Source organism: Pygocentrus nattereri, chromosome 6, assembly GCF_015220715.1.
Source record: "Pygocentrus nattereri isolate fPygNat1 chromosome 6, fPygNat1.pri, whole genome shotgun sequence".
In the NCBI taxonomy this organism is placed as follows: domain Eukaryota; kingdom Metazoa; phylum Chordata; class Actinopteri; order Characiformes; family Serrasalmidae; genus Pygocentrus; species Pygocentrus nattereri.
Window position 1 is genome coordinate 39031513 of NC_051216.1, and position 26762 is coordinate 39058274.

Below are 26762 nucleotides of genomic sequence, written 5' to 3' on the forward strand. Positions count from 1 at the left end.
GGTTTTTTACTTTTATTGGAAAGTTGTCATTTTGGAGATGACAGTGTATTTTTTTCATCATATACTGTCACACAAGACATGTCCCCACTTTCACCCTCGCTCTTTTACCATCCCTCTCCTCTTGGCATCCCCCCGCTTGTCAGTCAGACGCTTTTTTAGGTCATTGCAGCGGGGCGCATTTGTAGGTCACAGGAGAAAAAGGGAGGAACACTCACATGGTGAATCTGCTGAGCTACATGTACTTATTTCCTTCTGTCTTCATATTAGATTTTTGAAATAACGTATTGCACTAAGTGGAAATGACACATTACCACACATATTATATTATTTAATCACACCTATGTTAGTATTTAGCTAATGTTATCAAGCTAAAGTCAGGAATATAATATGCCTGATTACCATTCTAAGTATGGATGGTTGATACGGATCAAGTTCAATATCATGACATTTTCTGCATTAATGAAGTTAATGAACCTATGCTTTCTGAGTGCTGCAAAATCATGTTTTGATTGATGTGTTTGGTTCCACAGTACTGTAAATATTAACATAATCCACAACCCATAATCATAACTCACTACTGTAAGGAAATGAAATGGAAAAAACTGTAGAGCAACAGTCCAAAAATTAAAAGTGAAATAAATAATTAAAGCTACAGATAATGGGGCTCCTAACAACCACCTGCAAGACCTGGTAGACCACAAAAACTGTCCCCATCAGACAAACAGCACTTAAAGCTTTCACCTTTGAGAGAGAGGAGAAAATCAAGCTCTACTGTTCTGTTTCTGTCCACACTTCCACTGTGAGGGGGGTTCAATCCCCCACCAGGGGAAGCACCCTACACTATATGAATAAGAGTCATTGGGCAAGACTCCTAACACCACCTTGGCCTACCTGTGTAAAATGACCAAACTGTAAGTCGCTCTGGATAAGAGCGTCAGCCAAATGCCATAAATGTAAATGTAAATGAGAAGACAACTCAGCACTATGGGTCTGAAAGGATGTGTATCTGTTCAAGAAGCCCTCACTGAGAAAAGGAGACACATGAAATAAAGCAGCTGCTGGTGTTCTCAGCCCAATGGACTGACCAACCCCAGAGTCCAGACCTCTTCAAAGACTGATCTTTGGAGGTGTGGCTGTTGATTTCTTTGAGAAACTGAAAATGAGTCTCCTGAAAAGAATGGAAGGTATAATAAAGGTAAAGAGTGGACACAACAAATACTGAAACATCTGATATTATATTTAGTTGTTGAGGCTTCTGTGTAATTTTAAATGTATATTCAAGGACGGTATGTGTTAACATCGTATGTATGTATTTTCAGTCAGGCTTGGACAAGTAAATATTTGTATTTATATAATAACAACCATTACTATATACCAAAGAATTAGAATGACTGGAGCACTATAAATCAAATCTATATTACATAATTAGTCAAATCTATCCAGACCTATACAGACATAATAGAATAATAGTATTAGTAGTATTATAGTATTTTATTTACACACATATAAATCAGTAATTTACAAGTTTTAAAACAAACTTTCTTATTTAGTAGTTTTCTGATTACTGTTGTGCTTAAGCATGATCAATTAACAGCACCAGAATTAGCAGATAACACGGGACCGACCCTTCAATTGGTCAGTTAGTAGACTGTGGCATGTGCAGTTTGTAATGTACATGCTCTAGATTTGAAATAGAATGACCCCGTTTTCATTGTGCATCTGTTCTGGTTGACTCCACCCGTAGCGTTTACTCCTAAACATAGCTTCCTCTGAAACAAGACAAGGCTTTGTGATCCTACAGCGAACTCACATGAATGCCAACAGTGGCTTGTTAAAAACAGACCAGCATAGCTCCTGTCAGCAAGACCAGTTGACAAGATAATCACTAAAGTCAGCTTTACCTTCATGTGCCTGGTCATATTTAGCGTGATTTGTCATACCATACCATTTAAATGAAAAAAAAATCTTGTTTTCCTGTAATGACTTACAAGACACTGCCTTGTCCTTCCTGTAAGGTCTTACCGTGTTTCCCTTGGGAATAAAAATGTGCTATGAAGATTCACAATGACTGTAATTAGAAAACATTGAAATAGAGGCACCTACACTTTTAGATGTACAAAGAAAAATGACCAAAGAAAAATTTGATTTCTTTACAGTGGTGGTGATAGGAACCAGGCGTCACCATGTCTTTAGCACAAATATAGCCATTTTATTTACGATCCAAAGCCCTGAGTGAACCTACACATGTCGGAGTATTTATATGAAATGTTGATGATGGGATAATAGTGGAAAATCTGAAAAAAAAAGGTTTCTTTGGTATATTTTACCACCAGCAATAGATTTAAAAAATACATTTTAGGCCAAAATCTGAAAACTATTGTAAAACAGTGTCTGAGGCATTAGGCAGCATATTTATAGCCATTTCATGTAACAACTCTCTGTGAGGGAGCTTTTAGAGGTGGACGTCTGGTTCCTATCACCACCAATGTGAACAATTAAGACTGTAAGTTTCTCTAGAATGGAGCATTCCAAACCATACCACTCTGAGATGCTTTAAGTGGATGTAAACCATTTAATTATGAAGAAATTTTGATTTAATTCAGTATCACAGCAACGCATCTAACCATGCCTGATGAAATTGCATTCAATCTAATTCTTTTGACATTAGGACACTTTCCTTATTTTGCACTATGTCCTCAGTTTCTTTTCCCTTACCTTGCTCTGTTGTGTGTCTTGAAGCTCTGAGGTAAACATTCCGAAAGGGTCCTGTGAGGGCACGTGTCCGCAAGTCTGCCCAACACACAGGATATGCTGTGAAAAACTAGACAACATTTGGGCCAGCTGCTCCTTCTGATCAACCCTTTGATGCAAAGGAACTGTGGTCTCCTCGTGAATTCCGTTTTCCAGAGACAACTGTCCATTGTCTACAAAATTCATACAAGAAATATCAGCCATATTGTATTCATCCACTTGGGAATGAACTGATGTGTGTCCATTGTGAAGGCAAGGGACACTGATGGTTGTGTGTGCTTGACTGTCGTAACAGAAGCCATGCTCTTGGTTTAGGTTCACAGCATGACCTGAATTGACAGTGTGTAGTCCATTGATGTTACAGTTTTGAGTGACAGGATGGTGGGACTGGGAAGACTGGCTTTGTTGTATAGGCCACTGCTGTTGCTGTTGATGGTACTGTTGTAAATGGAAGAGCTGTTTGGCATTAACTTTGACTACTGAGGTACTGCTGTCTGGAACAGTCTGTTGGCCACTGAGTGTCCTGGTGCTGGTCACAGTATGGAGTGCAAGTCCATTTTCCAAATGTTTCTTTGACTGGTTTCCATGCTGGGACAGGTTGTCTGGATTTGGTGGAGTGTGCCTCAGACTGAGGTGCAGTTGCATCTGTTGGGACAGGTGGACAATGGGTCGCTGATCACAAGGTGGCCTAAGAGGTATACATGGGACGTGCACATTAGACGTCGATGTGGTGTAGGTTTCAGGCACCAAGGTGGTCATAGTCACAGAAGCTGGAGAGGGCAACTGGCTTTCCATCTCACATTTTTGCTCAAGAGAGTCATGTATGAAAGACAGTATCTCATCATTGGTGAGAAGGTCGTCAAGAGTAGGAACATGATCTGGGTCCATGTCCACTTGAATCATGCGCTCATCAAGAAGAAGCAGCTCCAGGTCTTCCGCGCTTAATCCGAGGCCCTCCAGAGCTCCAAACAGTTCTCCATTGGAGCAGTCCTCTGAACCACCAATAACATCATTGCTTAGGGCCAAAGAGTCTAAGGTGGCTAATAGTGGGTCAGCACTTGTGTCAGGTGGCTCTGGACCCAATATGTCATTACCTGTTTGATCCCAGTTCCTAAGAATCCCAGAGTCACTCTCAGACCAGCAAGGTAGGGTTTCCAATGTGCCAAACAGGCTGTTCTGAAATGTTATTTTGGTCTCCACAGCTGGCTGGCATACATAAACAGATTCATCTTGGCTCATCAGTGCACCAAGCAACGAAGAAGGATCCAGAGCTTCCTCAGAGGATTTATCAGTCCGCCCCTTTTTTGATTTACTGATCTTTCCGTTTCCTTGATGGAGTTCATTAAATCCTGCTACTGGATGGCTGGTTTGGTAGAGCATTGCTTCCCCAGTTGCAAATGTAAAGGGAAGGTGCATAGAGCGTTTTCTCAAGTGTTCACCACCCTCCTCCTCCCTAGAGATAAGTTAAGAAAAGACAGTTACTCTTCTGTGTTGTAACATTACCTTTTGTGCAGACATCAGATCAAGTGCAAATTGCAATGTGGCACAAGTTTAGGAGAGACCATCATGACATCCTGTTTGCATGTAATTTATTACTTCCTGTTGGTCCATCATGGATCAGAAACCTCTTGAAATGCAACAAAACAATGACTATATCAAAGGAAGTAAAATTAGCTTGATGACAGTTGTCTTACAGAAGTGGTCTTTGGGTGGCAATGATGTAATCAGGTTTGCCATTCTTGTATACTAGTCTTGCATTGGCTTGGACCCATTTCCAGCGGTTGTCCTTGGTAAGGAGCCGGAATACTGTCAATCCACTCTCACCAGTTTTTATCACTGCAAAAGTACAAATTTGAGAATGTTAGCCAGAGGAAGTGCCCATATAAGGCAAAAGAAATGACTCTCAGGCATTCTCCATATGCTATTTGTGTACGTGTTGAAACGTGGAAACCTACATGCAGTTCTTGGAACCACTGAATTAGCTGGTTTTGCTATGTCCAAAGATTAATAGAATGTTCTTTGTCTCCATTTCTTAGTTGTTCTTCAGACTTGCACAATCTGCCACATAATCCAAAGGGATTACTTGGGATAAACTAGTGAGTACTTCTACTAGAGCCTGGGGGGACATCAAACTTGATGACCTCTTTGGACTGGTAGTATTTTAGGTACTCTGAATTTGATTAAGACTTAATAATAATAATATACTGTTTTCAAATAGTTACTGTTTGTTTTCTGTTCCGCTTTATATATTTCAGCTAAATATTGAGTTTCTTTTGGACCATTTCATTTTGAAAAAAAAAAAATAATAATAATAATAATAATAATGAATTGAAATGATTATTTATGCGAAACATGTAATAAGTACTATGAATTATGATATAGCGAATAGAGACCAAAGTGGTATTGTTTTTTCAGCATGATAAAGTGAAATCTAGCAGTGGTTTTCAACCTGTGGGCTGTAGTGGTACTACTAGGCAGCCGTGGCCTTTTTTTAAGCCACAAATTTGATTAACAATATGTAGATATTGAACCAAAGGTTATTTTAAATGATATTTATTTGCAAAAAACATCATATTTAGACCAATGTTACTTATTAATCAGGCAACATACTCACTGTGCTTACATTTTCAGTGCAAGTGAAAGAAAATTGCTTCTGTTTTCAATCATTTGGAACTCACCTATCATGGATAAATGCTTATTTATCCAGCTATTTCAAAAGAAGGTGGGCCACCTACAAATGAAACAGCCACCATATCTCGGATTGAGTGAACCAAGAAAGCAAAGTATTAACCATAGTGAAGAAAAATATAGCAGTGAGGAACAAAAATAAATAAATAGGCATAATGTGTTCAGGTGACAAAGATATGCAATGTGTTATGCTCTTCACAAAATGGGCAAATGCTGGCATTAGGTGGGCTTCTTTCCGTTCTGGAAAAGTAGGAGCACACAGAGTTTCAGTATCTCATTCAAGAGCTGGAACTTTATGATAGCTTTTGGATATAGCTTGAATGTTTGTCAAAAAACATCTGGTTGCTGAGGCACACACTAAAAAATAAGAAGTCAGTTCAACTTCAAATCATACAGTAACAGATTACATGGCTGTTCTTGAGTTGATTCAGTTCATCCAACCTAAACTTTTGAGTCAAAAATTCTCCCAGCTACTCTTTCTAGGTTTGCATCTCAGTTAGATGAACAAAACTGAAATTACATCTTTTACTTCCCCTTTTTACTTTTAATTTCCCCACTAGCTGGCTCTCCTTCTATCACAGAATCCCGGTTCGCATATTTTGCTCTTGGGCTTCCAGATATGGACAGCTTTGATATTACTGGGATTCAAACACACAACTAATGTTGGGATGAGTTATTAAATGGTTGCACCACATGAGACTATGCCATGCTTTAAAGGTAAAACAACAAATATTTTCCCCAGTGTATTAAACATTTGTAGACACAAAATCTAAGTTGTTTTGAGTTCTCCTGAATGGTGAAGTGGGCTAGGCTGTCACTCCAACATGAGGTTGTGAGTTTGAGCCCCAGCAATGTCATAGCTGCCTGTAAGTGAGCACCCAAGAGGAAAAATGTCTAGCAGGATTGTGTGATGGAAAGAGTCCTGTCTAGTGAGGATGTTGAGTATAAAAAACAAGTTCCTTTTATTTACCCAACTGAGATGCAGAACTACAAATTATGAGAACTTTTGACTCAACTAAGAAGTTTGAGTTGTGTGATCTCCTGTGTCGTCAAGTTGAGTCAACTCAAGAAAAGCCATGCAATCAGTTATTATATCATTTTGAGTTGAGCTGACCTCTCATTTTTAACAGTGCAGCTGCCATCATGCCAATAGCAGAGATGACAGTGATGGGTCAGTGATTTTTTTGTCACCAGCCAAAATCTAGTGCAAAAAAATGATGTTGCATTTTTACCATTCAAAAAAATCAGATTGAGTGTGCAAGAAATCAGTTTTACACGTGTTTGATTTTTTTTATTTACTGTCATCTGAAAATACTACACAAATAAATTGCATTCGGTGTGTAAAGGCCTTTCAGATTCACATGTCTGAGAACTGACGACTGAGTTAATGCTGCTTTATGTTGAATGCTCAGAGATCTTTTCAAAAAAAGCTTTGAAGCCAAACAAATTATATCATCAGTTGGAGGCTAAACAAATCTGAATCTCAACCTGAACTCAGCCAGATCACCTTTAGTAACTTTCATTTCCTCAGCATGTCATCCAGCACTTGGTAGCTGCCAAACAACATCAGCTAACTCATGAAGACAGAAAATATTCAGTTATTTTTAGTGTCTATTGTGTTGCATAATATGAAATCAAGTAACATTGACAGCCCACATTGATTATTGTATTCTCTTCTTATTTCAAATGACCTTATGGGTGGCAGAAGATTTTGTGATTAGTTTTGTGGGTGGTGAGTCAGAAAAGGTTGGGAACCTTGGAAGAGCCTTACTTCGAACATGGTTTTCAGCACAATACAGCATATCTGCTGCATGGATGAACTGGTATCCGGACCCCCGAACTCTCAACTCAGCCTCAGTGTAGCCCAAGACAATTTTACCCCTGTGAAAGAAAAAATCTAAAGGTTTATGTAATGTATAGCAATGAGAAAAATTATATATATATATATATATATATATATCATTTTAAAAATTGATACAAATTCCTTCCCCTCAATATGATCAAACAAAAAGCTTTGCCAGTCATTTACAGTGGTGATTGTATGGGTTATGACAAGATTGAACACAACTTGCTTTGCATCACAAGCCATGGGGGTGAAATCCAGTTTGTGCTTGGTTCTGAAGATCATGTTCTTGGTCCGAATCTCCAAGATTGACGGTGGCTGGAGTGGAGTAGCAATTGCAAACAGTGCCAGCTGGGGTGGTGTTTTGGTTCTGTCTTCTCCAAAGTGGTCCTGGCCATGCAGGAATTTTAACCTACCCTGGAGATTCAGAGCCTGAAAACATTGGGAGATGATAGCTTTGATCATGATTATGAAATGCTTGTTTTTGGCAGTACTGATGCATATGAATACATGTATATGCACGTCACATGACTATATAATGAAGCAGATCGAGATGCCATATTTTTCTTTTCAGATTGTTCGACAGATTAACTGATACGATGGCAACATGCATTGTTATTAGGTAAAGGTTTAGTTCCAGCCAATCAGGGACTTGGAAAGAGGTTGATTATCTGGATCAGGCGGCAAATTGTGGTTGGAACTAAGCTCTGCAGTTAGGTAGCTCTCCAGAACTAGGTTTGGAGACCACTTGGTTATGTTCTACAACCTTACCAGAAATCCAGAAGAATTGTCCAAGAGACATCGGAAGCGACACACAAAGTTTCTCTCCAGGAACGATGAATTCTCAGGAGGCAGCTGCTCAGGGCTGTAGGTTTCCTGAGAGGAGCCGGAACTATGCGCATCTGAGCATGAAAGATGTTGAGTCAGAATCAAATCTCAGTTAAACACTCAGTAGTTTCTTATTTTGATCTTGTTACACTTCAGATTATAGTACACAAAAATTATAGCTTTATTTGTGAATCAGTATTTTTTTTATCATAACATAGTACTAGATACGTATACATTTTCAAGAATGAAGGAATTAAGCAATAAAGAACAAGAAATTATTGTTGTCCAACTTATTCATCTTTTCATAGACAAATATAATAAAAAGAGCAAACATTCTAGCCATTGCAGTAAGTGCCACTACCAGCAAGCCTTATTGAGTTAAATGAAAGGTTGATTCGCTAAGCATTACAAGGCATTGTTTGTACTGTAGTTTACATTTATGGCATTTTGCTGACGCTCTTATCCAGAGCAACTTACAATTTGATCATTTTACACAGGTAGGCCAAGGTAGTGTTAGGAGTCTTGCCCAAGGACCCTTATTGGTATAGTGTAGGGTGCTTGCCCTGGTCAGGGATTGAACCCCAGTCTACAGTGTAGAAGGCAGAGGTTTTACCCACTACACTAACCAACCACCACAGTTTATGTATTTTATGTTATTTATTTATTATTTATTCTAATGTTAGTGTTTTTTTTTCTTACTGCCCAGATAAATAGCTCTGTATATCATGATGAACTTTGATGAATGAATGATGAATAAGACTTTGGAGCTTCTGAAACATTTTAAATGGTCCATACTAAACGCACAGCGTAGAAGATGAGTTGAATAAGGTGTACTTGAACAGGAAAGTCAACAAATTGTGTGGGATTCTGTGCTCTAGGATCCACAAACACTATCTTGGCAAGTGAAGTTATCTTTAGTAAATATATCTAAAAATTCTCATTTTGGTACCGTTGCAACCTTATAAGATTATATTATTTATACTTATTTCTAGACATTATTATACTTATTTCTAGACATTTCTAAAACATTACTTGTTTTAAATGATTTCAGTAAATAAAACGATCTCACTATATTGGCAGATAAGTTGGCTTATTTCAAGCTTATTTCTTACACCTAGCAAAATGATCTGCCAATACAGTCAAAAAAATCACTTAAAACAAGCAAATAATGAAAAACGACATTACAATAATCTCAAAAAGAGAAATATTAAAAATATTGACTACATTTAGGATCATTTCACTTGACAAGTGCAGTGCGCCTCTGTTCTACATTGTTCTGTAAAGCAGCAGAGAAGGTGTGTTAGAGGAAGGCTAGATTTGCTTATAGTAATCAGTACTGTTATAGTTATCATTACTGTTATGGAACTCTCTGGGTTAAGCTGACCTGAGAGGCTCTCTGCTTCTGCAAAGTCTTTATGTAATTAGCCCCTGGGCTCATCACCAGTCTTAGCATACCATGTGACCGTGTTCAACCAACGGTGACAAAATCACATGCTACCATTCCAGCACTGCTATACTGAGAGCTGCAGTTCATTTGTTGAGTAAGGCTTGTGACGGACAGTCTTACCACAACACTACTTCAACTACAAATAAGATTGTTCGTCCAATTCCGTAAGTTAGTTCTTTTTGGACTTGACAAATCTTACAGGGTTTTGTTAAGGAACCAGCCCCACAATGTACTTTGCAAACTTATAAGGAAGTTATACACAACATTCATGTATCGAACTGTAGACAGAGGATTGTTTTGAATGCAACGTGTTAAGCAATTTGCTGTGAGGTCAACAATCCAGTTGCATATTTAGTATTTCATTAATCAGATCCCGTTCTAAAAGCTGTTAATATACAGCTAGAAACACACATATAAACTGAATTATGTATTAATAAGTCTAGTTATTTTGTTTCTTGGCAGAAAAATGATTCAGATTATCATTAAAGTCAACGTGAATCGGAAGCCACAGCACCATTTTCATTCAGTGCCATGATGTACCGTCGTGTTGTTTCATGTTGTTGTCGATTTACTAAGTGTAGATAAGTTAACATTTCCTCTACAGTGGACACACCTCTGCACATTTTAATGCACAATTACTTAACATATTGAGGAATAAAATTATGGCTTGTGCAAAAGTTATGGCACGTTATATTTTAAGTTGGTAAACAAAACTTTCGCACTACAATTTCACGAATTTTCATAAAAAAGTCATATTTCAGTATGTTCCCTGTAGAAGATGTGTTAACATATTTGCACAAAATCAACAAAACATCATTTGAGCAGGGGTGTGAACTGTATTTCTCAGTATAATACAGTATCAGGGAGAGCCTCTGTGCTAGCTGGACGTTTTCTCTCAATGATAGGTGTTGGATATCTACCAACCCTCCTTAACCGTGAATCACTGTATGGCCTCTTGTGGGGAGAAAATTCAGAGGGGCTGGAGCTGAAGTTCTGGACAGATTTTGCTTTTCCTTTAACCATGGTAAACTGTAATGCATGGTCTTCCATGGCTTATTGCTTTATTTTATCAAAAATATGGACCAAAAAGAAGCTTTTTACCTTGGCCAGACTCCAGAGATGTTTGATTTGTTATCACTGGGGGGTTCAGTGCCCAGTGGAGGTTCCTCCTCAACTCCTGCTGGTCCTCTGTGTGGATGAGCTCAAACACACTCTGGTGCATGACATCAGTCTGAGAGAGAAATTAAAAACACTTCTCAGTAGAGTGATGGGCTGCCACATACATCTGCTTCTAGTTGTAAGAAAACATATATGCAAATATATATTTACAATATCTATGTATTTGCTTTTATTTATTTTGTATTATTTATTTGAGTTACCATATTGTAAAAAATAAACATGCCATATGAAATGTGGTACATTTGCAGATACCACATTTTATTTATTTATTGATTTTTTTTTTCCAATATGTTAATTTCAGCATATAAACAGTAATTGTACATGAAGATGTGTATGAAAAGTGTGTTCTCTTAAAATATGTTTCCAGAACTGGAGTTAAAATAAAAATAAAGATAAAAAATGTCCCATGAGATGTTTTTTATTTCACAGGCTACATTTTATGCTTTCCCCTGCAAATTTGTTACATTTTTCAATTTAAATATAAATTATCTTTGTATTTTCTTAATTGTAAGGCTGTGTAAATAAACTGGCCTTACCTTAACTTGAGCCCATAAACAGTATTCAGAAAGGAGGCGACCAAACTCTATATTTATACCAGTTAACACCAGCTGTCAGTGACCATAGCCCACGATTAATAACTGCACACTAGGCTTTACAGATGAATGAGTCTATTACAAACATACTATTTAAAGAATGTTGTCTTCACAACATTAAGTGGAAAAAATTTACTGAATAACACAGAGCTTGGTAACAGTGTTCAAACCTAAAGGCTGGACAAATGATTTTAAAAAGTCCTGGAGCTTAATATGTAGAAATAATGTTAGAAAAAATCAAAATTAGACTTTTTCCCTAAATTATTCAGGCCTGCTGTTACCTACTATTATAGTCTGTTCGCCTAGCATTGAGTTGAAAGTGCTGTTAGATGAGGTCAGATCAGGGCAGGCCACCTTAGCACATTAAACTGAAGGCAATCCCCCTCAATGGGTTCTAATCCCCCCCATAAAGCCCAAGCTGATCTCCTGAAGGGGGCTTTTGTGTGTGTGTGTGTGTGTGTGTGTGTGTGGTTTGGACTGTATCTACTACACTCATTGTCCATTTTATCAGCTCCATGTACCAAGGAGCACTTTGTAGCTCTGTAATTACAGATTGTAGTCTGTCTGTTTCTCTGCATACTTTGTTAGCCCCCCTTTCACCCTGTTCTTCAATGGTCAGTGGTTCAGCAGTATTGCTATGGATGGCCCACTTCTAACAGTGCAACACAGAGTAACACACCACCACTATGTCAGTGCCACTGCAGTGCAAAGAATGATCCACCACCCTACTAATACCTGCTCTGACCACTGAAGAACAGGTCGTATATATATTTAATGTTCAAACTGATAAACTTTATTGTTTTTAATATTCACTCATTTTGAATTTGATGCCTAACACGTTCCAAAGAAGTTGGGACAAGGGCAACAAAAAACACCTGTTTGGAACATTCCGCAGGTGAACAGGTTAACTGGAAACAGGTGAGTGCCATGATTGGGTATAAAGGGAGCATCCCTGAAAGGCTCATGCAGTTGTTCACAAAGTGGTGAACCCCCATCCTTGCTTGTGAACAGCTGCGTGAGCAAATAGTCCAACAGTTTAAGAACAACGTTTCTCACCGTGCAATTGCAAGGAATTCGGGGATTTCATCATCTACAGTCCATAATATCATCAAAAGATTCAGAGAATCTGGAGAAATCTCTGCAAGTAAGCGGCAAGGCAGAAAACCAACATTGAATGCCCGTGACCTTCAATCCCTCAGGCGGCACTGCATTAAAAACCGACATCATTCTGTAACGGATATTACCACATGGGCTCAGGAGCACTTCAGAAAACCACTGTCAGTGAACACAGTTTGTCGCTCCATCTACAAGTGCAAGTTAAAACTCTGCCATGCAAAGCGAAAGCCATATATCACCACCACCCAGAAACGCCGCCGACTTCTCTGGGCCCGAGCTCATCTGAGATGGACTGACGCAAAGTGGAAAAGTGTCCTGTGGTCTTATGAGCCCACATTTCACATTGTTTTTGGAAATCATGGACATCGTGTCCTCTGGGCCAAAGAGGAAAAGGACTCTCCGGATTGTTATCAGCGCAAAGTTCAAAAGCCAGTATCTCCGATGGTGTGCCAGCATCTCTGATGGTATGGGGGTGTGTTAGTGCCCATGGCAGGGGTAACTTGCACATCTGTGAAGGCACCATTAATGCTGAAAGGTACCTACAGGTTTTGGAGCAACATATGCTGCCATCCAAGCAGCGTCTTTTTCAGGGACGTCCTGCTTATTTCAGGAAGACAATGCCAAGCCACATTCTGCACGTGTTACAACAGCGTGGCTTTGTAGTAAAAGAGTGCGGGTACTAGACTGGCCTGTCTGCAGTCCAGACCTGTCTCCCATTGAAAATGTGGGGTGCATTATGAAGCACAAAATACGACAACAGAGACCCCGGAATGTTGAGCAACTGAAGTTGTACATCAAGCAAGAATGGGAAAGAATTCCACCTACAAAACTTCAACAATTAGTGTCCTCAGTTCCCAAACTATTATTGAGTGTTGTTAAAAGGAAAGGTGATGTAACACAGTGGTAAACCTGCCCCTGTCCCAACTTCTTTGGAATGTGTTGCAGGCATCAAATTCAAAATGAATGAATATTTGCAAAAAACAATAAAGTTTATCCGTTTGAACATTAAATATCTTGTCCTTGTGGTGTATATGTTGAAAAGGTGAAAAGGATTTGCAAATCATCGTATTCTGTTTTTATTTATGTTTTACACAATGTCCCAACTTCATTGGAATTGGGGTTATATATATATATATATGAATGATAAAATGGACAGTGAGTATAGATAAAGGGAGGTGTACTTAATGAAGTGACTGGTCAGTATCAGGCTGGGTTCAAATTTCATCAAAAGGCCCCTGGTAATTCATGGAGCTATAGAGCTTTCTCAGTTATATTAGTATCTTACATTTACATTTACATTTACAGCATTTAGCAGACGCTCTTATCCAGAGCGACTTACAAGAAGTGCTTTGTCAATCTAGAGAAAGTATCTTCTATGGCTCCAGGCTTAATTCTGGACACATCTAACATTTCATTTTTTTTTATTTACAGGTTTATTGTGTGCTATAAATTATTTGAAACCCATGGAATTATACAGGACAAGCACAGTAGAACAACTTGTTTTACAACCTAGTTGGTTTTATATTGTTGAAAACATTGATTGCAAACTTTTTAACAGCAGTTTTAAGGCATAGTGTAGAAATCTGCATTTGCAAAAGCATTTATACATGCATACATTGGCACAATATCTATCTGGATTGGCATAATGGAGGTTTCTGTAGGGTTACAGATGCAATAAAATAAATAAAAAGCCTGAGCATTCCCTCTTCCGGTAGTACAATAAGTACATCATCTGTTTTGTTTAATCATAGTAATAGCTGTTCTAATGATCTAAATCTGTCTGCAACTCAAAGGTGTTTATTCTCTATAAAAAAGCAACTGAGACTGAATTTGTTTGCTCTACTTATAGTCACTCTTTGTAAAAGCAGGTCCTTACACCAGCATTGAGGCGAGTTAACAGAACTGCCTCATAACAGTCAGAGGATTCAATAAATAATGCACATAATAGCCACCAGCAAGCTCTAGGCCTTCATTTCAAAATGTACAAGCCAAATCCCATCAGTTTATCTTCTTAATGTCCACATTATACACTCCTGAACAAACACACTGCAGCATCTGATCAGAAGGACCACAACCCGCTCAACACGGTACATGCTACAGAATGACCAGAGGCCATATGCTAATGTGTACGTCATGTTCAGTGCATTCTTAATGAGTGAGCCAATGATCCACTGCCACAAGAGCTTCCCTGTTTGCAAACATGTCCTACATACTGGAGGACATTATGAAGCTGCCACATTTAATGCTGTTTAGTAAATTTACAATCCCCAAAGACGATCAAGCTGCATCCTCACACTTGCTTGTCCGTCAGCATGTTCATTTAGAAGGGATGAAGCATGAGAAGCTGGTAGAAGTAGCTGCCTGGGACTAGTTAGGGGTCCAAACACTTTAGCATTTAACAGTTTGATACGATTTGAGGCAGCTATGTGATTCGCCATGTAACTCAAGAAGCAAACCTGAGACACTAAACCTGTCTTGGCTGATCCACCACACTGAAGAACTGAAGAAGAATTGTGTAAATGATTTTTTTTGCCAAATTATGAAACTATAACTTCATGTGGGAAGAAGAAAGTGGCCTGCTGGAAACTGGGGCTCACTACCTGATGGAAGCCCAGATAGTCCTGGATGGTGTGGGAGGAATAGAATATCATTCCTTCAGCAGTGATGACCAGCACGAAGCCATTCAGGGCCTGTCAACAGAGCATAATAAATGACACTTTTAAGCGTTTGCACTTAAATGTATCTGATAAATGATTTACATTCAGTCACATTGTACATATGACGTAACATAATGCAGCCGTAAAAATTGCAATTAAAAGAGTGAAGCTACACCAACAGTCACTGAAGCTCAGTGCCTAAAGCAGTCACAGTCAAATCTGAAAAAATTAACATGCAAATTTCACCAACAGTTTTTTTAGGCATGTATTTTACCTTTAGCATATCTGTAAGATCTAACTTACATCTGGTAAGATAATGTGTACATTTGACCATTACAGTTTAACCACTTGAAAAAATAGCAGCAATCAGAATAAAAATATTAAATAAGACAATTTCTAATAATGTGTGCAGTACAAAAGGGGATGCACTTACTTTACATGCACATTGGTATAAATAAATGCTGCAACTATTCCATGTTCCAGTTAAAGACATATTACATTGTGCTTTTGGTTTATATTACTGACTCTGCCCACAAAATAACAATAGAAAACACAGGTAGTGTCATAGACTGCAATGATACAGCATTAAAATGTGTTATTTGTGAGTGCTGAGTGCTATTATTTTATTGGTGCTATGAATTAGGGCATGTTTCATGTAAATTATATGCAAATTAGGTGCTGGTAGGCTGGCACTTGATTTCATGCACTGAAGTGAGCGCTTAAATCGCCACTCTTTTCCGTGTCATACCAAAGTTTCATAAGTGAGTCGCAGAGAATGGTGGATAAATGTTCCGTATGTAGGCCAATATATGTATAGACTCTATGGCCCAATCCCATTTCATCCCTTGCCCCTAACACTTAGCACTACCCCTCCGTGTTGTGCGTTCATGTCTAGGGGTAGGGTTGTCCTGATCGTTGTTGAGATGGAGGGGTAGGGTGAAGTGTTAGAGCTACGTGGCCCATTAAACAGAGATTTTTCAGAGGCACACTACAAACAGTGTTATGAGAAAATTCCCAGAATATCCTGCGAGTCATCGGCAAGATGGCTGCACAAGTGACCAAAGAGACACATAAACGTGAGTATTTCTCTGTTAAAAAGCCGCTGTATTGTAAGAACCATTGTGACAGCGTTTTATGGTCATTTCCTTCATAACACGCATAAAAATCGCTAGTAATACGCTGATGTCTCAGTCGCTACCTAGCAAAATTTCCCGTTACACCTTAAATGTGTGTATTCACTAGTGTGTATGCGGTGTTTCACTTCACGGATGGGTTAAATACAGAGGTGTAATTTCCCCGGTTGTGGGATCAAAAAAGTATCTCTTAATACCTTCAGAGAAGGGGGCAATTATTTATTATCTCCACCAAGAATTCTTCGGTGACATGAAGCTGAACTCAGCTTCTTGATCGGATTTTCCCATTCCACCTTAAATGGTGCAGCAACTTTGGGTACCAGAACGTAACTGCTGCACCATTTATGGTGGAATGGGAAAATCCGATCAAGAAGCTGAGTTCAAAGCTGAATACACACACTAGGGGGCAGTGAGCACACTTGCCCGGAGCGGTGGGCAGCCCTATCCACAGCATCCGGGGAGCGTTGGGGGTTAGGTGTCTTGCTCAAGGACACCTCAGTCATGGACTGTCGGCCCTGGGGATCGAACCGGCAACCTTCCGGTCACAGGGCCAGCTCCCTAACCTCCAGCCCACAACTGCCCTAAGGTATATGATGCCCTAAATGTATTTAAGCAGTGAGGAGCTGAACTTTCCCCTCCTCTGCCGTCACTGCAGACAGGCAGGGACACCTACAGAGCAGCGCTAGTAGCTGTTAATGAAGTGATGTAGTTTTTTGTTTGTGCTCTTTTTTATTCGGTGGCTCGTTTGATTGAACGATGCGTAAAACTGAAGTTGTGAATGAATCGCGAGCGCCCATGCTATCTCCTTCAGATAAATGGCAAATGTCAGTGCGATATACCATTATTGCTATAGTATGGAGACAAAGCAGGAAAACACATGCTGTTTTTTTCCAGGCTATTTTAAATATGATTCACCTGTCATGTCATGTGACACACAAGTGAGATCACCACAGCTGGAGGCGGCATATAGGAAATGGCCAGAAAACCTTGTCTCGTCTGTTTACATAAAAGTCACTGACAAAAACTGATGATGTATCCAGTTCTTGAAGGGTTGTCCCATTTCATAGGGGGAAGATTTCAACCACTACCCCTTGTAAACAAGGGGTAGGGGTAAAAATAAGAAATGGGATTGGGCCTATGTAATACCTATTCTCTAAGTGTAACCCTTTCCTCAACCGTTTCATTTGGTCTTGACATTGTAGGTTATCCCTGTTTTCCCTGTTTTTATTCTACACAGTTATTCCTGTTAGACCTGAAAATGTACAAAAACACTCTCACCCACATACATGCAAATGGACTGACGTTGGGTTGGCGGTGCTAACAAGCCCAATGCTCTGACCTGCAGTAGGAGTTCACCCTCTGGCATCTGACGGCCTGTAAATCCCACAGCTTTGCCGTTGTCATAGTTCCCAACATTGGCAGTCGCCCCACTGGAGTTGTGATTCTTCAGGGCAACTGTGGGAAAGAGAGAGAGAGAGAGCGAGAGAGAGAGAGGTTTATCACTGTAATAATGTTTACAAAGCACTGCTGTGAATGTCAGAACGCTTTATGTTTAGTAGACTACACACACTGCGCTCTCAGGCAGCCTCAGCCTCGCTACCAATTAGTTTCCACCTTAAAAGCAAGCTGTCCAAATACAGGCGCCATTACAGTGACTTTGAACCACATTCATAGGTTCAAACATGCTGCATGTGAATCCCTCTATTATCCAACAAAATCAACCCTTATAATATTCTCTTAATAATATTATATCACTAAACACAGTGGGGTCCAAACGTCTGAGACCATTAGATAAAATGCTTCATATTTTTCATGCCTTTCTAATTTCATACATTCTTTCCATTGCAAATTTCATTATCAGCTTTTCAATCTAAATAAAACGCAGAATCTTTAAATTAACATGAATTTCCAAAGTTTTTAATTTGTTTTGTTTGGTGGTCTGTCCCCTTTTTCCTTTAAAGGCAGCGTGCACTCATGCTACATGGACTCCGGACATTTGTGAGAAAGCCTCTGATGATCAAATCCACCTGAAAGTCAGCTGAACATGAGCTTCACTGAAAAAAATAAGACTAAACAAATCTGACCATTTTATATAATGACCTTAACATAGTCAGTTTTACGTAGCTGGAACAGCGACCTAGAAATAGCGCAGAATTTAGATAATAATTTATTACTTCCTTAATTTTAATTTATAGAATTGCAAGGACATCACACAACTACACTGCCACCATTTTGGTAGGCAAGTTCATTTGGCAGTGCAGTGGCTGTTTGTTATTAGGTAACAAAGCCATAACAATCCCGGCAGTAATACACTATTTTGGGGGTACTCGGTTTAAAACTTGCCTTGACTGTAGTTGATTGGTTGTGGTACTGATAACAAAAGAAATCTAAACAGCTGAGATTTCCTTCTGTATTGCTTCTGCTGCGTCCCAAACTGCATACTAGCACACTGAATAGTAAAAACAGTACAGCAGCACTGTTACTGAGTGCACTCACTAGTGTAGAAGGTAAAATACAGAGGTGTGTTGTGTGTCGACACAGCGTTAGATCAGTCAGTGACATGCATTCAGCAGTCCAGCAGCTCCGGGGGCTAAACATTTCCAAGTGAATGTTTAAGGTCTTTCCTGATTAAGGATCATTTTTTGAAGTAAACGACAAAATCTTTTGTGATTTGATGTTGGCTTCTTATTCGCCAGCTCTTTATTAAAATTTCTATTATCTGTGAGGCATCTGAATTTAAATGCAGCACAATTTAAGGTGGAACGGAACATTCAAAGCCAACTCCAGATCTAAATCACCTAAAGATTCCATGTATCTTATCATATTTTTCATGGTTTCGTGGTCTGTTTTGCTTGGTCTTCATCCACCTTCAGGGCTGCAGCTGCAGTAATGGTGAGGAGACAAACTCTATCAGAGCACAGTCAGAGTTACAGCTCACCTACCAAAATGGCGGCAGGACATTCTTAGTGACATGACATAACCTAATATCATGAATTGTACGGAGCCCTGCTGGTGACATCCCATATAAATAAAAATAATATGTGGCCACGACTTAGTAAGGCATGGGAACGAGATCATGCCCTTAATTAAGCTGTGGTCAGGACTTAATTATCTCATTAAGCCACACATTAGGATCTCGTTCTCAAGCCCTTACTAAGTGATGGCCATGGCTTAATTATCTTCTTCCCACAACTTACTAAGTCGTGGCCACACATTAATTTTATTTATACAGGATGTCACCAGCAGAGCTCTGTAGAACTGTCATAACTATTCTTAGTTTTATTTTTTAAGATTCTAAAACTTTCTGTTTTAAGTCAATACAAAATGTCAAGTCAATAAATACAATAAATGTTTCTATTTTCTGATAATATGCAATTACTTCATCATGTCTAAAGGCTACAAAATTGTAGGGTTTTCTTTGGTGTTGTATGTGATATATATAATTACAGCCAATTGAAATTCAATAGGCTGTGTTGATTATTGTTTTATATCTGTTTGTATTGAAAAATTATAGGGGTGGTTAAATCTTCTTGTGGGCTGTGAAAGCTTTTGTGGTCGGTTGTGTTGGTCGTGAGTTTAAGAAATCTTTCAGGACAGTGTTTCTTATTCTTTCTGCTAAAATATTTTATGTGTTTGGTTCTGATGATCAGAACTCCCCTTAAAGACTCAAGCAGTAATACGTTATTCAACAAAGCAAAGCTGGCTACTACTATAGCTTCCACTGGATTAAAAATGCTACGTGTGCTAATCCACTAACCTGCGTGCTACATGTCAATGGGAAGGTGCTGCCAGCAGGGAGCAATGACGTCATGAGAGAAAAGGAGGGAGGTCGCCCTCATTAATCTCTGTGTCCCACCAGAGCATTGAGTCCTGACCCGTTGCGACCTTTGACCTGCCACGCGATGTGCTCACAGGGTCCGCTGAGAGGACTCGAAGCCTGGCCTTTTGTTTGGAGAGCTCCACAAAGAGCTGAGAAGGTCAGAAAACTGAGAAGAAGACGGCGAGGGGTGAAGAACATGACACCCGGTGCCACAATGCCATTGTGAGGCCGTTTTGTTCACATTTAGCTGCTCGTGTTAGGATGTGATCAGAGCGGATGCCATGACCCCATTCCCATAGAGAATTAATGGGGCAGATGGTGTTTCATTACTCAACATTACTCAGACTTCATGTGCACAGATATCTCAGGCTTGCACAGGTGGTTACAAGTCACTAAGTTGCAAGTAAGAAGTAAGTCTCAGGTCTTGACACTCGAGTGCCGAGTCAAGTCCTGAATCAGTAGAGGCAAGTCTCAAAGCAAGTCCCAAGTCAATACAGGCAAGTCTTTGTTCAAGTCCTAAGTTATAATCTCTGAAACAAGTCAATCTTCAGCTAATGTATAGCCATTTCAACACTGAACACCAAAAGCGATGGTAGCAATAAAATAGCCTTTTAACGGCAGCATGTTAGTAGAGTGTGGCTGAATATAAATTTTTTTTTACCTTTCCATAAAAACAGACAAAATCCAGGGTACATGGATGACCATGACAGACTTAATGGTATACACAACTACTAATGCAATAGAAGTACATGAAAAAGTTTGAACAAACTTTACATTTGAAGCTAATATTTTCTGATCAAGCTAAACATAATTGCTAATTTGAAAATTTAGACGACAACAGAAGCCAAAATGACTGTGCTGAACAAAGTTTCCAGAAAAGACAGCAAAATGACAGTGAATGTTCAAAGCTGACGACTTGAGTCCCAAAGTGGAAGAAACGCTCATCCTTAAATGGTGAGGCAGTTAAGGCAGAATGGGAAGTTCAAATAAGTGAGGGCTTATTGATGCTATCGATGCTTCATTTGTTTCTAGCTTATCGAGGCAAACTTGAATTCTGATACTTCACTCGTCTTCTGAAATAAAATAAACCAAATGTAGCATTGCTGTATATCAAAGTTACGACAGGAATCCATTCTCATGAAATATAAGTTACTGTGCAGAGTCCTGTCAGATGACTCCCTACGGTCTTGCACTTTGGGTCTCGTGCCTGGTGATGTTCAAGTGCAAGTCTTAAGTATTATCCAGTCGAGTCTCAAGTCATCAAATTTGTGACTCAAGCCTGACTCAAGTCCAAGTCCATATTTCCGCAGGCTTAATACATAATGTATCACTGGCAAAGTATACTGAACAAGATTTGGGGAAACATGTTTTTTCAAATTGTTTTTAATAAATGAGTATAACTTAACATAAGAATCTGTGCAGATCTTCCTTTTTTTCAATAAAAACTGCAAAACCGAGGGAGCTCTCCTTTTATTTTAGCAAATGCTCACAAATACTATCCTTGTGTTGTTAAGGCAGTATTCATCAGCACTCAAACATTTTGGGTGTTCAAACCAACTTTAAACCAAAAGATACAGTACTGTCCAAAAGTCAGTGTCCAGTCATAACGGCCATTAGGTACAACATATTCATCTTTCAGCATTAGGAATTAGCAGGAAACATATATTAACATCAGTACAGGTGCCAGAATTTCACTGCTGTGCCAGAATGGGAAATTGGACAAAAAGCTGGTGAATAAGTATCTAACGTCAGTCAGATGTGAAATTAACAGAGTTTTTGCTGGGCCCGTGGGGACAGATGTTAGAAAGTAATATTGACAATTTTTTAAATATATATTTTTCAGTTTTGTTTTTACTTTAAGAAATACAACACAGATTTGACAAGGATGAAAGAAAAGATCTTCAAATGCATCATCTCTACAGACAAAGATCAGATCAGATTGTCTAGGCTGTCTTCTCTGTTGTTCTATATGGGTGTAAGAACTGGACAATAAACAAGGAAGACAGGAAAAATATAGCCTCTGAACTTTGGTGTTGGCAACTTTTGAGAGAACAAATGAATCAAGCTTCAACCAAATCAACCGCACCTCTCACTCAAAGCTCAAAAAACAAACTGAGGGTCTTATTTTGGACATATTCTGAGTAGAACAAGTTCGTTGGGAAAGACCATTATGCTTGAAATTGTTGAACATAAAAGTGGACGAGGATGACCTCGAATCATACATGAGCCATACAGAAGCATGAAGACCCCAACAGAAGGCAGGATATTATCCAAACTGTCACCAAGAGTCAGAACTGACTTTATGTCACTTAATTATAAAAATATTTATTTAAATTATTTTGAACAATAAAAATTTTTTAGATTTTCTTTGGTTAATAAAAATGTGAATTAACCAACAAAATGAACTGTTAACTAACAAAAAGAGGTACATTTTGTCACGATTGGCCCTTCCCAGTCCTGTCCATGTGCGTTTGTTTTGGTTTTCTAGTCCTGCCCCCTCGTTTCATGACTCCACCCCTGATTGTCTCCACCTGTGTTTGCACCTGTCCCTTGTTACCCTTATGTATTTAAGCCCTGTGTTTTCCCCGATCTATCCGTGTTGGCTCATTGACCCTGGACTGTCTCGACCCTGATTTTGGATTTGCCCTTAATAAATCTCGCTATCTCAGCACGTGCGTCCACCTCCTCGCTCCCCGTCACACATTTAAGGATCTAAGGTTTAGATTCATTTGGGGGAAAAAAAAAAAAAAAAAAAAAATATATATATATATATATATATATATATATATATATATATATATATAAATATATACAATATGACATACGAAAACATAAACTTTGTTTACTGTGATACAAGGTCGAGCAATATGACTATATTTTATCATTAAGGTGATAAATTATGTCACAATACACTTTTCTGAATTTCATCGATATTGTCAGTACTAAAAAGAACACTTACTCTACATATTTCTTTACAAAGAGAACAGAATTAGGCCTGTTTCACTGTTAGTAGTAGTTGTTAGTGCTAACATTAGTAGTAGTATTTTGTGGCATTACAGGTTCTATTTAGTTTGTTCACCCCAGAAAGACTAAATATCATGATACATATCATTCATTGTGAAAATGTCTTGAAGTATCATGATATAATATTTTTGCCATATCACCCACCCCTACTGTAATTTACATGTTTGCCCATGATGCCCAATACACCTAAGTATAATAACAAATCTATCAGTAACCAACTTCTAAGACTGAACTTTGGAGGTGTGGCTGCAGATTTGTTTAAGTCTCCTGAAAAGAACGGACGCTGTAATAAAGGTAATGAGTGGACACACTAAACACTGAAACACCTAATATTATATTTTTGTTGTTGCAGCTTCTGTATAATTTTCTGTTCAATATAAGTTTCCTGCTTTTTTTCTCTGATGCTAAGAAGTGAATAACTCATACCTAACATGGACATGAAGCTGAGAGTTGCATGACTTACGGTAATAATACATTTGCAAAATTTGTTTTCAAAATTAATTGGAAAATAATGGCAGAAACTGTCAGTTAATCAGAAAATGTCATAAGATGGACCTCCCGTATGAAGCCTCAGTGTGTGCAGCATGCATGTTGCTGTTTACACCTTGTTAGCTGTGAGTCATGAGCTTAGTAATAGCCCTGCAGCTTCTCATCCAATTCAAATGCCAGAGAGTCAGGCCCTCATTATCCTCATCATCATGCTTAGTGTCCTCCTTGGTCTATATTTAGTCTAGTGTATGTAAGCCCTGCGTATGTGTGCTATTGACATACAATGAGTGACTGAGTGAGTCTATATGACACCCCTGGTGTTCCTGCTCTGTTGCCAAATCCACTTGCCCATTCAAGTAAGCTGCTGGGATATTGATGCTATTGTGTTGGGTCAGTGTGCATTGTGAAGATGATCGCATGGGATCAGAAGGCTTCGTGGGTGAAATGGAGCACACTAAACAAGCTGTGACAGCGCTTTGCTCCCTATAGATTCTTATGTGCACTAATGAAGTCATGAGTTTAAAAAATTAAAATGAGCAATAATTAATGTACAAATTAGGAAATTAAACTTACGGACACTGGAAGCAACCCACACCTGCTATAACCTGGTTCTGTGATTAAATCAGGCTGTTAGTTGTCTAGATACTAGATAAATACATCTTTGACCTGTGACGTCATCTTTTATTGGTAAGTAATTTGATGTTCTAATAACAAAAAAAATATATATTTTGTCTCATAACCCAACTTGTTTGTTTACAAACTATTTACACTTTGGATTATGGTAGCTCTACACATTTCAATATGTTACTGGTTTTTATGACTGTTATCATTTGTTCAGAATGGTTTGGTACGAAATGGTTCATTGTAGAAACGCAGATTTCTTTACAGTGGTGGTGATAAGAACCAGGGGTCACCATGTCTACAACACAGATATAGTCAATTTTATTTACTGCCCAAAACCTCCAGCAAACCTACACATGTCTTCTGAGTGTTTACATGGAATGTTGATAATGGTAAAGTAGTTGAAAATCTGAAAATATAAGTATGAAATTATTTGGGGACTATTTTGCCTCACAACACCCTGCATTTATCCCTCCACCATGTCATAAAAGAGTATCTCATACATCAGGCAGCATATTCATAACCATTTCATGTAATAACTTTCTGTGAGGGAGCTTTTAGAGGTGGACATTTGGTTCAAATCACCTACACTGAGAACAATTTGGACTTTTAGTTAGGTTAGTTTCTCACACCAAACCACTCTGAATGACTCTGTTTACATCTTAACCATTTAATTATGCAGCAATTTTAAGAAATTGTTTCGCCATGGCTGAAGATGAGAGGCAGAATCTTTCTCTCCTCTCTTCAGACTCAGAATCTGATCAAGTGAATCCGACAAAATTCACTGACCGTGAGAATGGAGCAGCCTCCGAGAGGGGTTGTCAGTTCTCTGGATGCGGGGTGTCATATAGGAGTGGGGCAGCTGGGCTTGTGATCCTAAACTGAGGCACCTGGAACACAGTAGCTGCCAACAACAAAGGTCACCCTGCTGGGCGAGTGACGCCACACTGGACCGTTCATTATGAGCCTCTAGGCTCTTCTCCAATAGGTGCCTCCAGCATGCACAAGGCATTCACTTAAAAGAATGACTTTGTTCCTCAAAGTTACAGTTTACCCAAAAATCACTTTTAATTTACCCTGAATGTAGTTGATCAGCCAAGACCTGTTTGATGTCTTGGAATGGAAGGTTACTTATTAGCATTGTGCTAACTGCCCACCTAAATCGTCACACTTTTGCCCCAGCAAGTCCAGTCGTGAAATTTCCTCACTACTAAATATTCCACAGTCAACTGTCAGTGGTATTATAACAAAGTGGAAGCAATTGGGAATGACAGCAACTCAGCCACGAAGTGATAGGCCACATAAAATGACAGAGTGGGGTCAGCGGATGCTGAGGAGCACAGTGCACAGAGGACGCCAACTTTCTGCAGAGTCAATCACTACAGACCTCCAAACTTCATGTGGCCTGCAGATTAGCTCAAGAACAGCATAGAGAGCTTCATGGAATGGGTTTCCATGGCCGAGCAGCTGCTCCAAGCCTTACATAACCAAATGCAATGCAAAGCATGGAACGCAGTGTTTTAAAGCGCCGCCACTGGGTTCTAGAGCAGTGGAGACGTGTTCTTTGGAGTGACAAGTTGCGCTTCTCCATCTGGCAATCCGATGGATGAGTCTGGGTTTGGCAGTTGCCAGGAGAACGGTGCTTGTCTGACATGGACATGGTTTGGTGGAGGGGGCATTATGGTGTGGGGTTGTTTTTGAGGAGTTGGGCTCAGCCCCTTAGTTCCAGTAAAAGGAGCTCTTAACGCTTCAGCAGACCAAGAGATTTTGGACAATTTCACGCTCTCAACTTTGTGGGAACAGTTTGGGGATGGCCCCTTCCTGTTCCAACTTGACCACGCACCAGTGCACAAAGCAAGGTCCATAAAGACATGGATAAGCGAGTTTGGTGTGAAGGAACTTGACCTCCACCTGATAGAACACCTTTGGGATGAATTAGAGTGGAGACTGCGAGCCAGGCCTTCCCATAAGCACACCCCTAATCCTTGTGAAAAGCCTTCCCAGAAGAGTTGAAGCTGCAAAGGGTGGGCATCATATTGAACCCTATGGATTAAGAATGGGATGTCACTCAAGTTCATATGTGTGTGAAGGCAGACGAGCGAATACTTTTGGCAATGTAGCGTGTATTACACTTGAAAAACATGTTAGGGTAACAACTTATTTGTATTTTAAAATAAAAAACTAAGTTATTTTAACAATTACACCTTCTGGAGCTGTCAGTTTAGCAATATTGTTTTTTTAAATAAATCACGCAGAATTCCAAGTACCACAGAAGTGCTCTTCCTCACAGTCATGTATAAACGGTATATTTTCAGGTAAAAAAAACAGGTTTTTCTGCAATTTTAACTGCAATAATCTATATATGACAATGAAATATATGAATTATATTAAAACATAAACATTAATTATATTAAAACAAATGGCAAGTAAATACTATAAAATATTGTCCCCAGGAATCACGTATCTGCTTTTACTGTGTAACCAAAAATCTCTAAATTAAAACAAAAATAAACTGATGACATCACTTGACTTCCTTTTTTCTATTTTCTGAAGATCTATGAAGAAACGCAGAT

The 26762-nt window shown here is 39.0% G+C and overlaps 1 protein-coding gene across 1 annotated transcript in view; it reads right to left on the reverse strand.

Moving 5' to 3' along the window:
- The window catches only part of LOC108425965 (aryl hydrocarbon receptor-like), a 55357-nt gene that overhangs the window by 4223 nt on the left and 24372 nt on the right, over window positions 1-26762 (reverse strand). The window contains exons 3-10 of the mRNA XM_017695072.2: window positions 17575-17690; window positions 15046-15135; window positions 10659-10788; window positions 8054-8184; window positions 7512-7714; window positions 7211-7320; window positions 4446-4587; window positions 2716-4204 (exon numbers count right to left, since the gene is read on the reverse strand). Coding sequence (XP_017550561.1) covers window positions 2716-4204; window positions 4446-4587; window positions 7211-7320; window positions 7512-7714; window positions 8054-8184; window positions 10659-10788; window positions 15046-15135; window positions 17575-17690 — 2411 coding nt within the window. The remainder of the gene's footprint in view (window positions 1-2715; window positions 4205-4445; window positions 4588-7210; window positions 7321-7511; window positions 7715-8053; window positions 8185-10658; window positions 10789-15045; window positions 15136-17574; window positions 17691-26762) is intronic.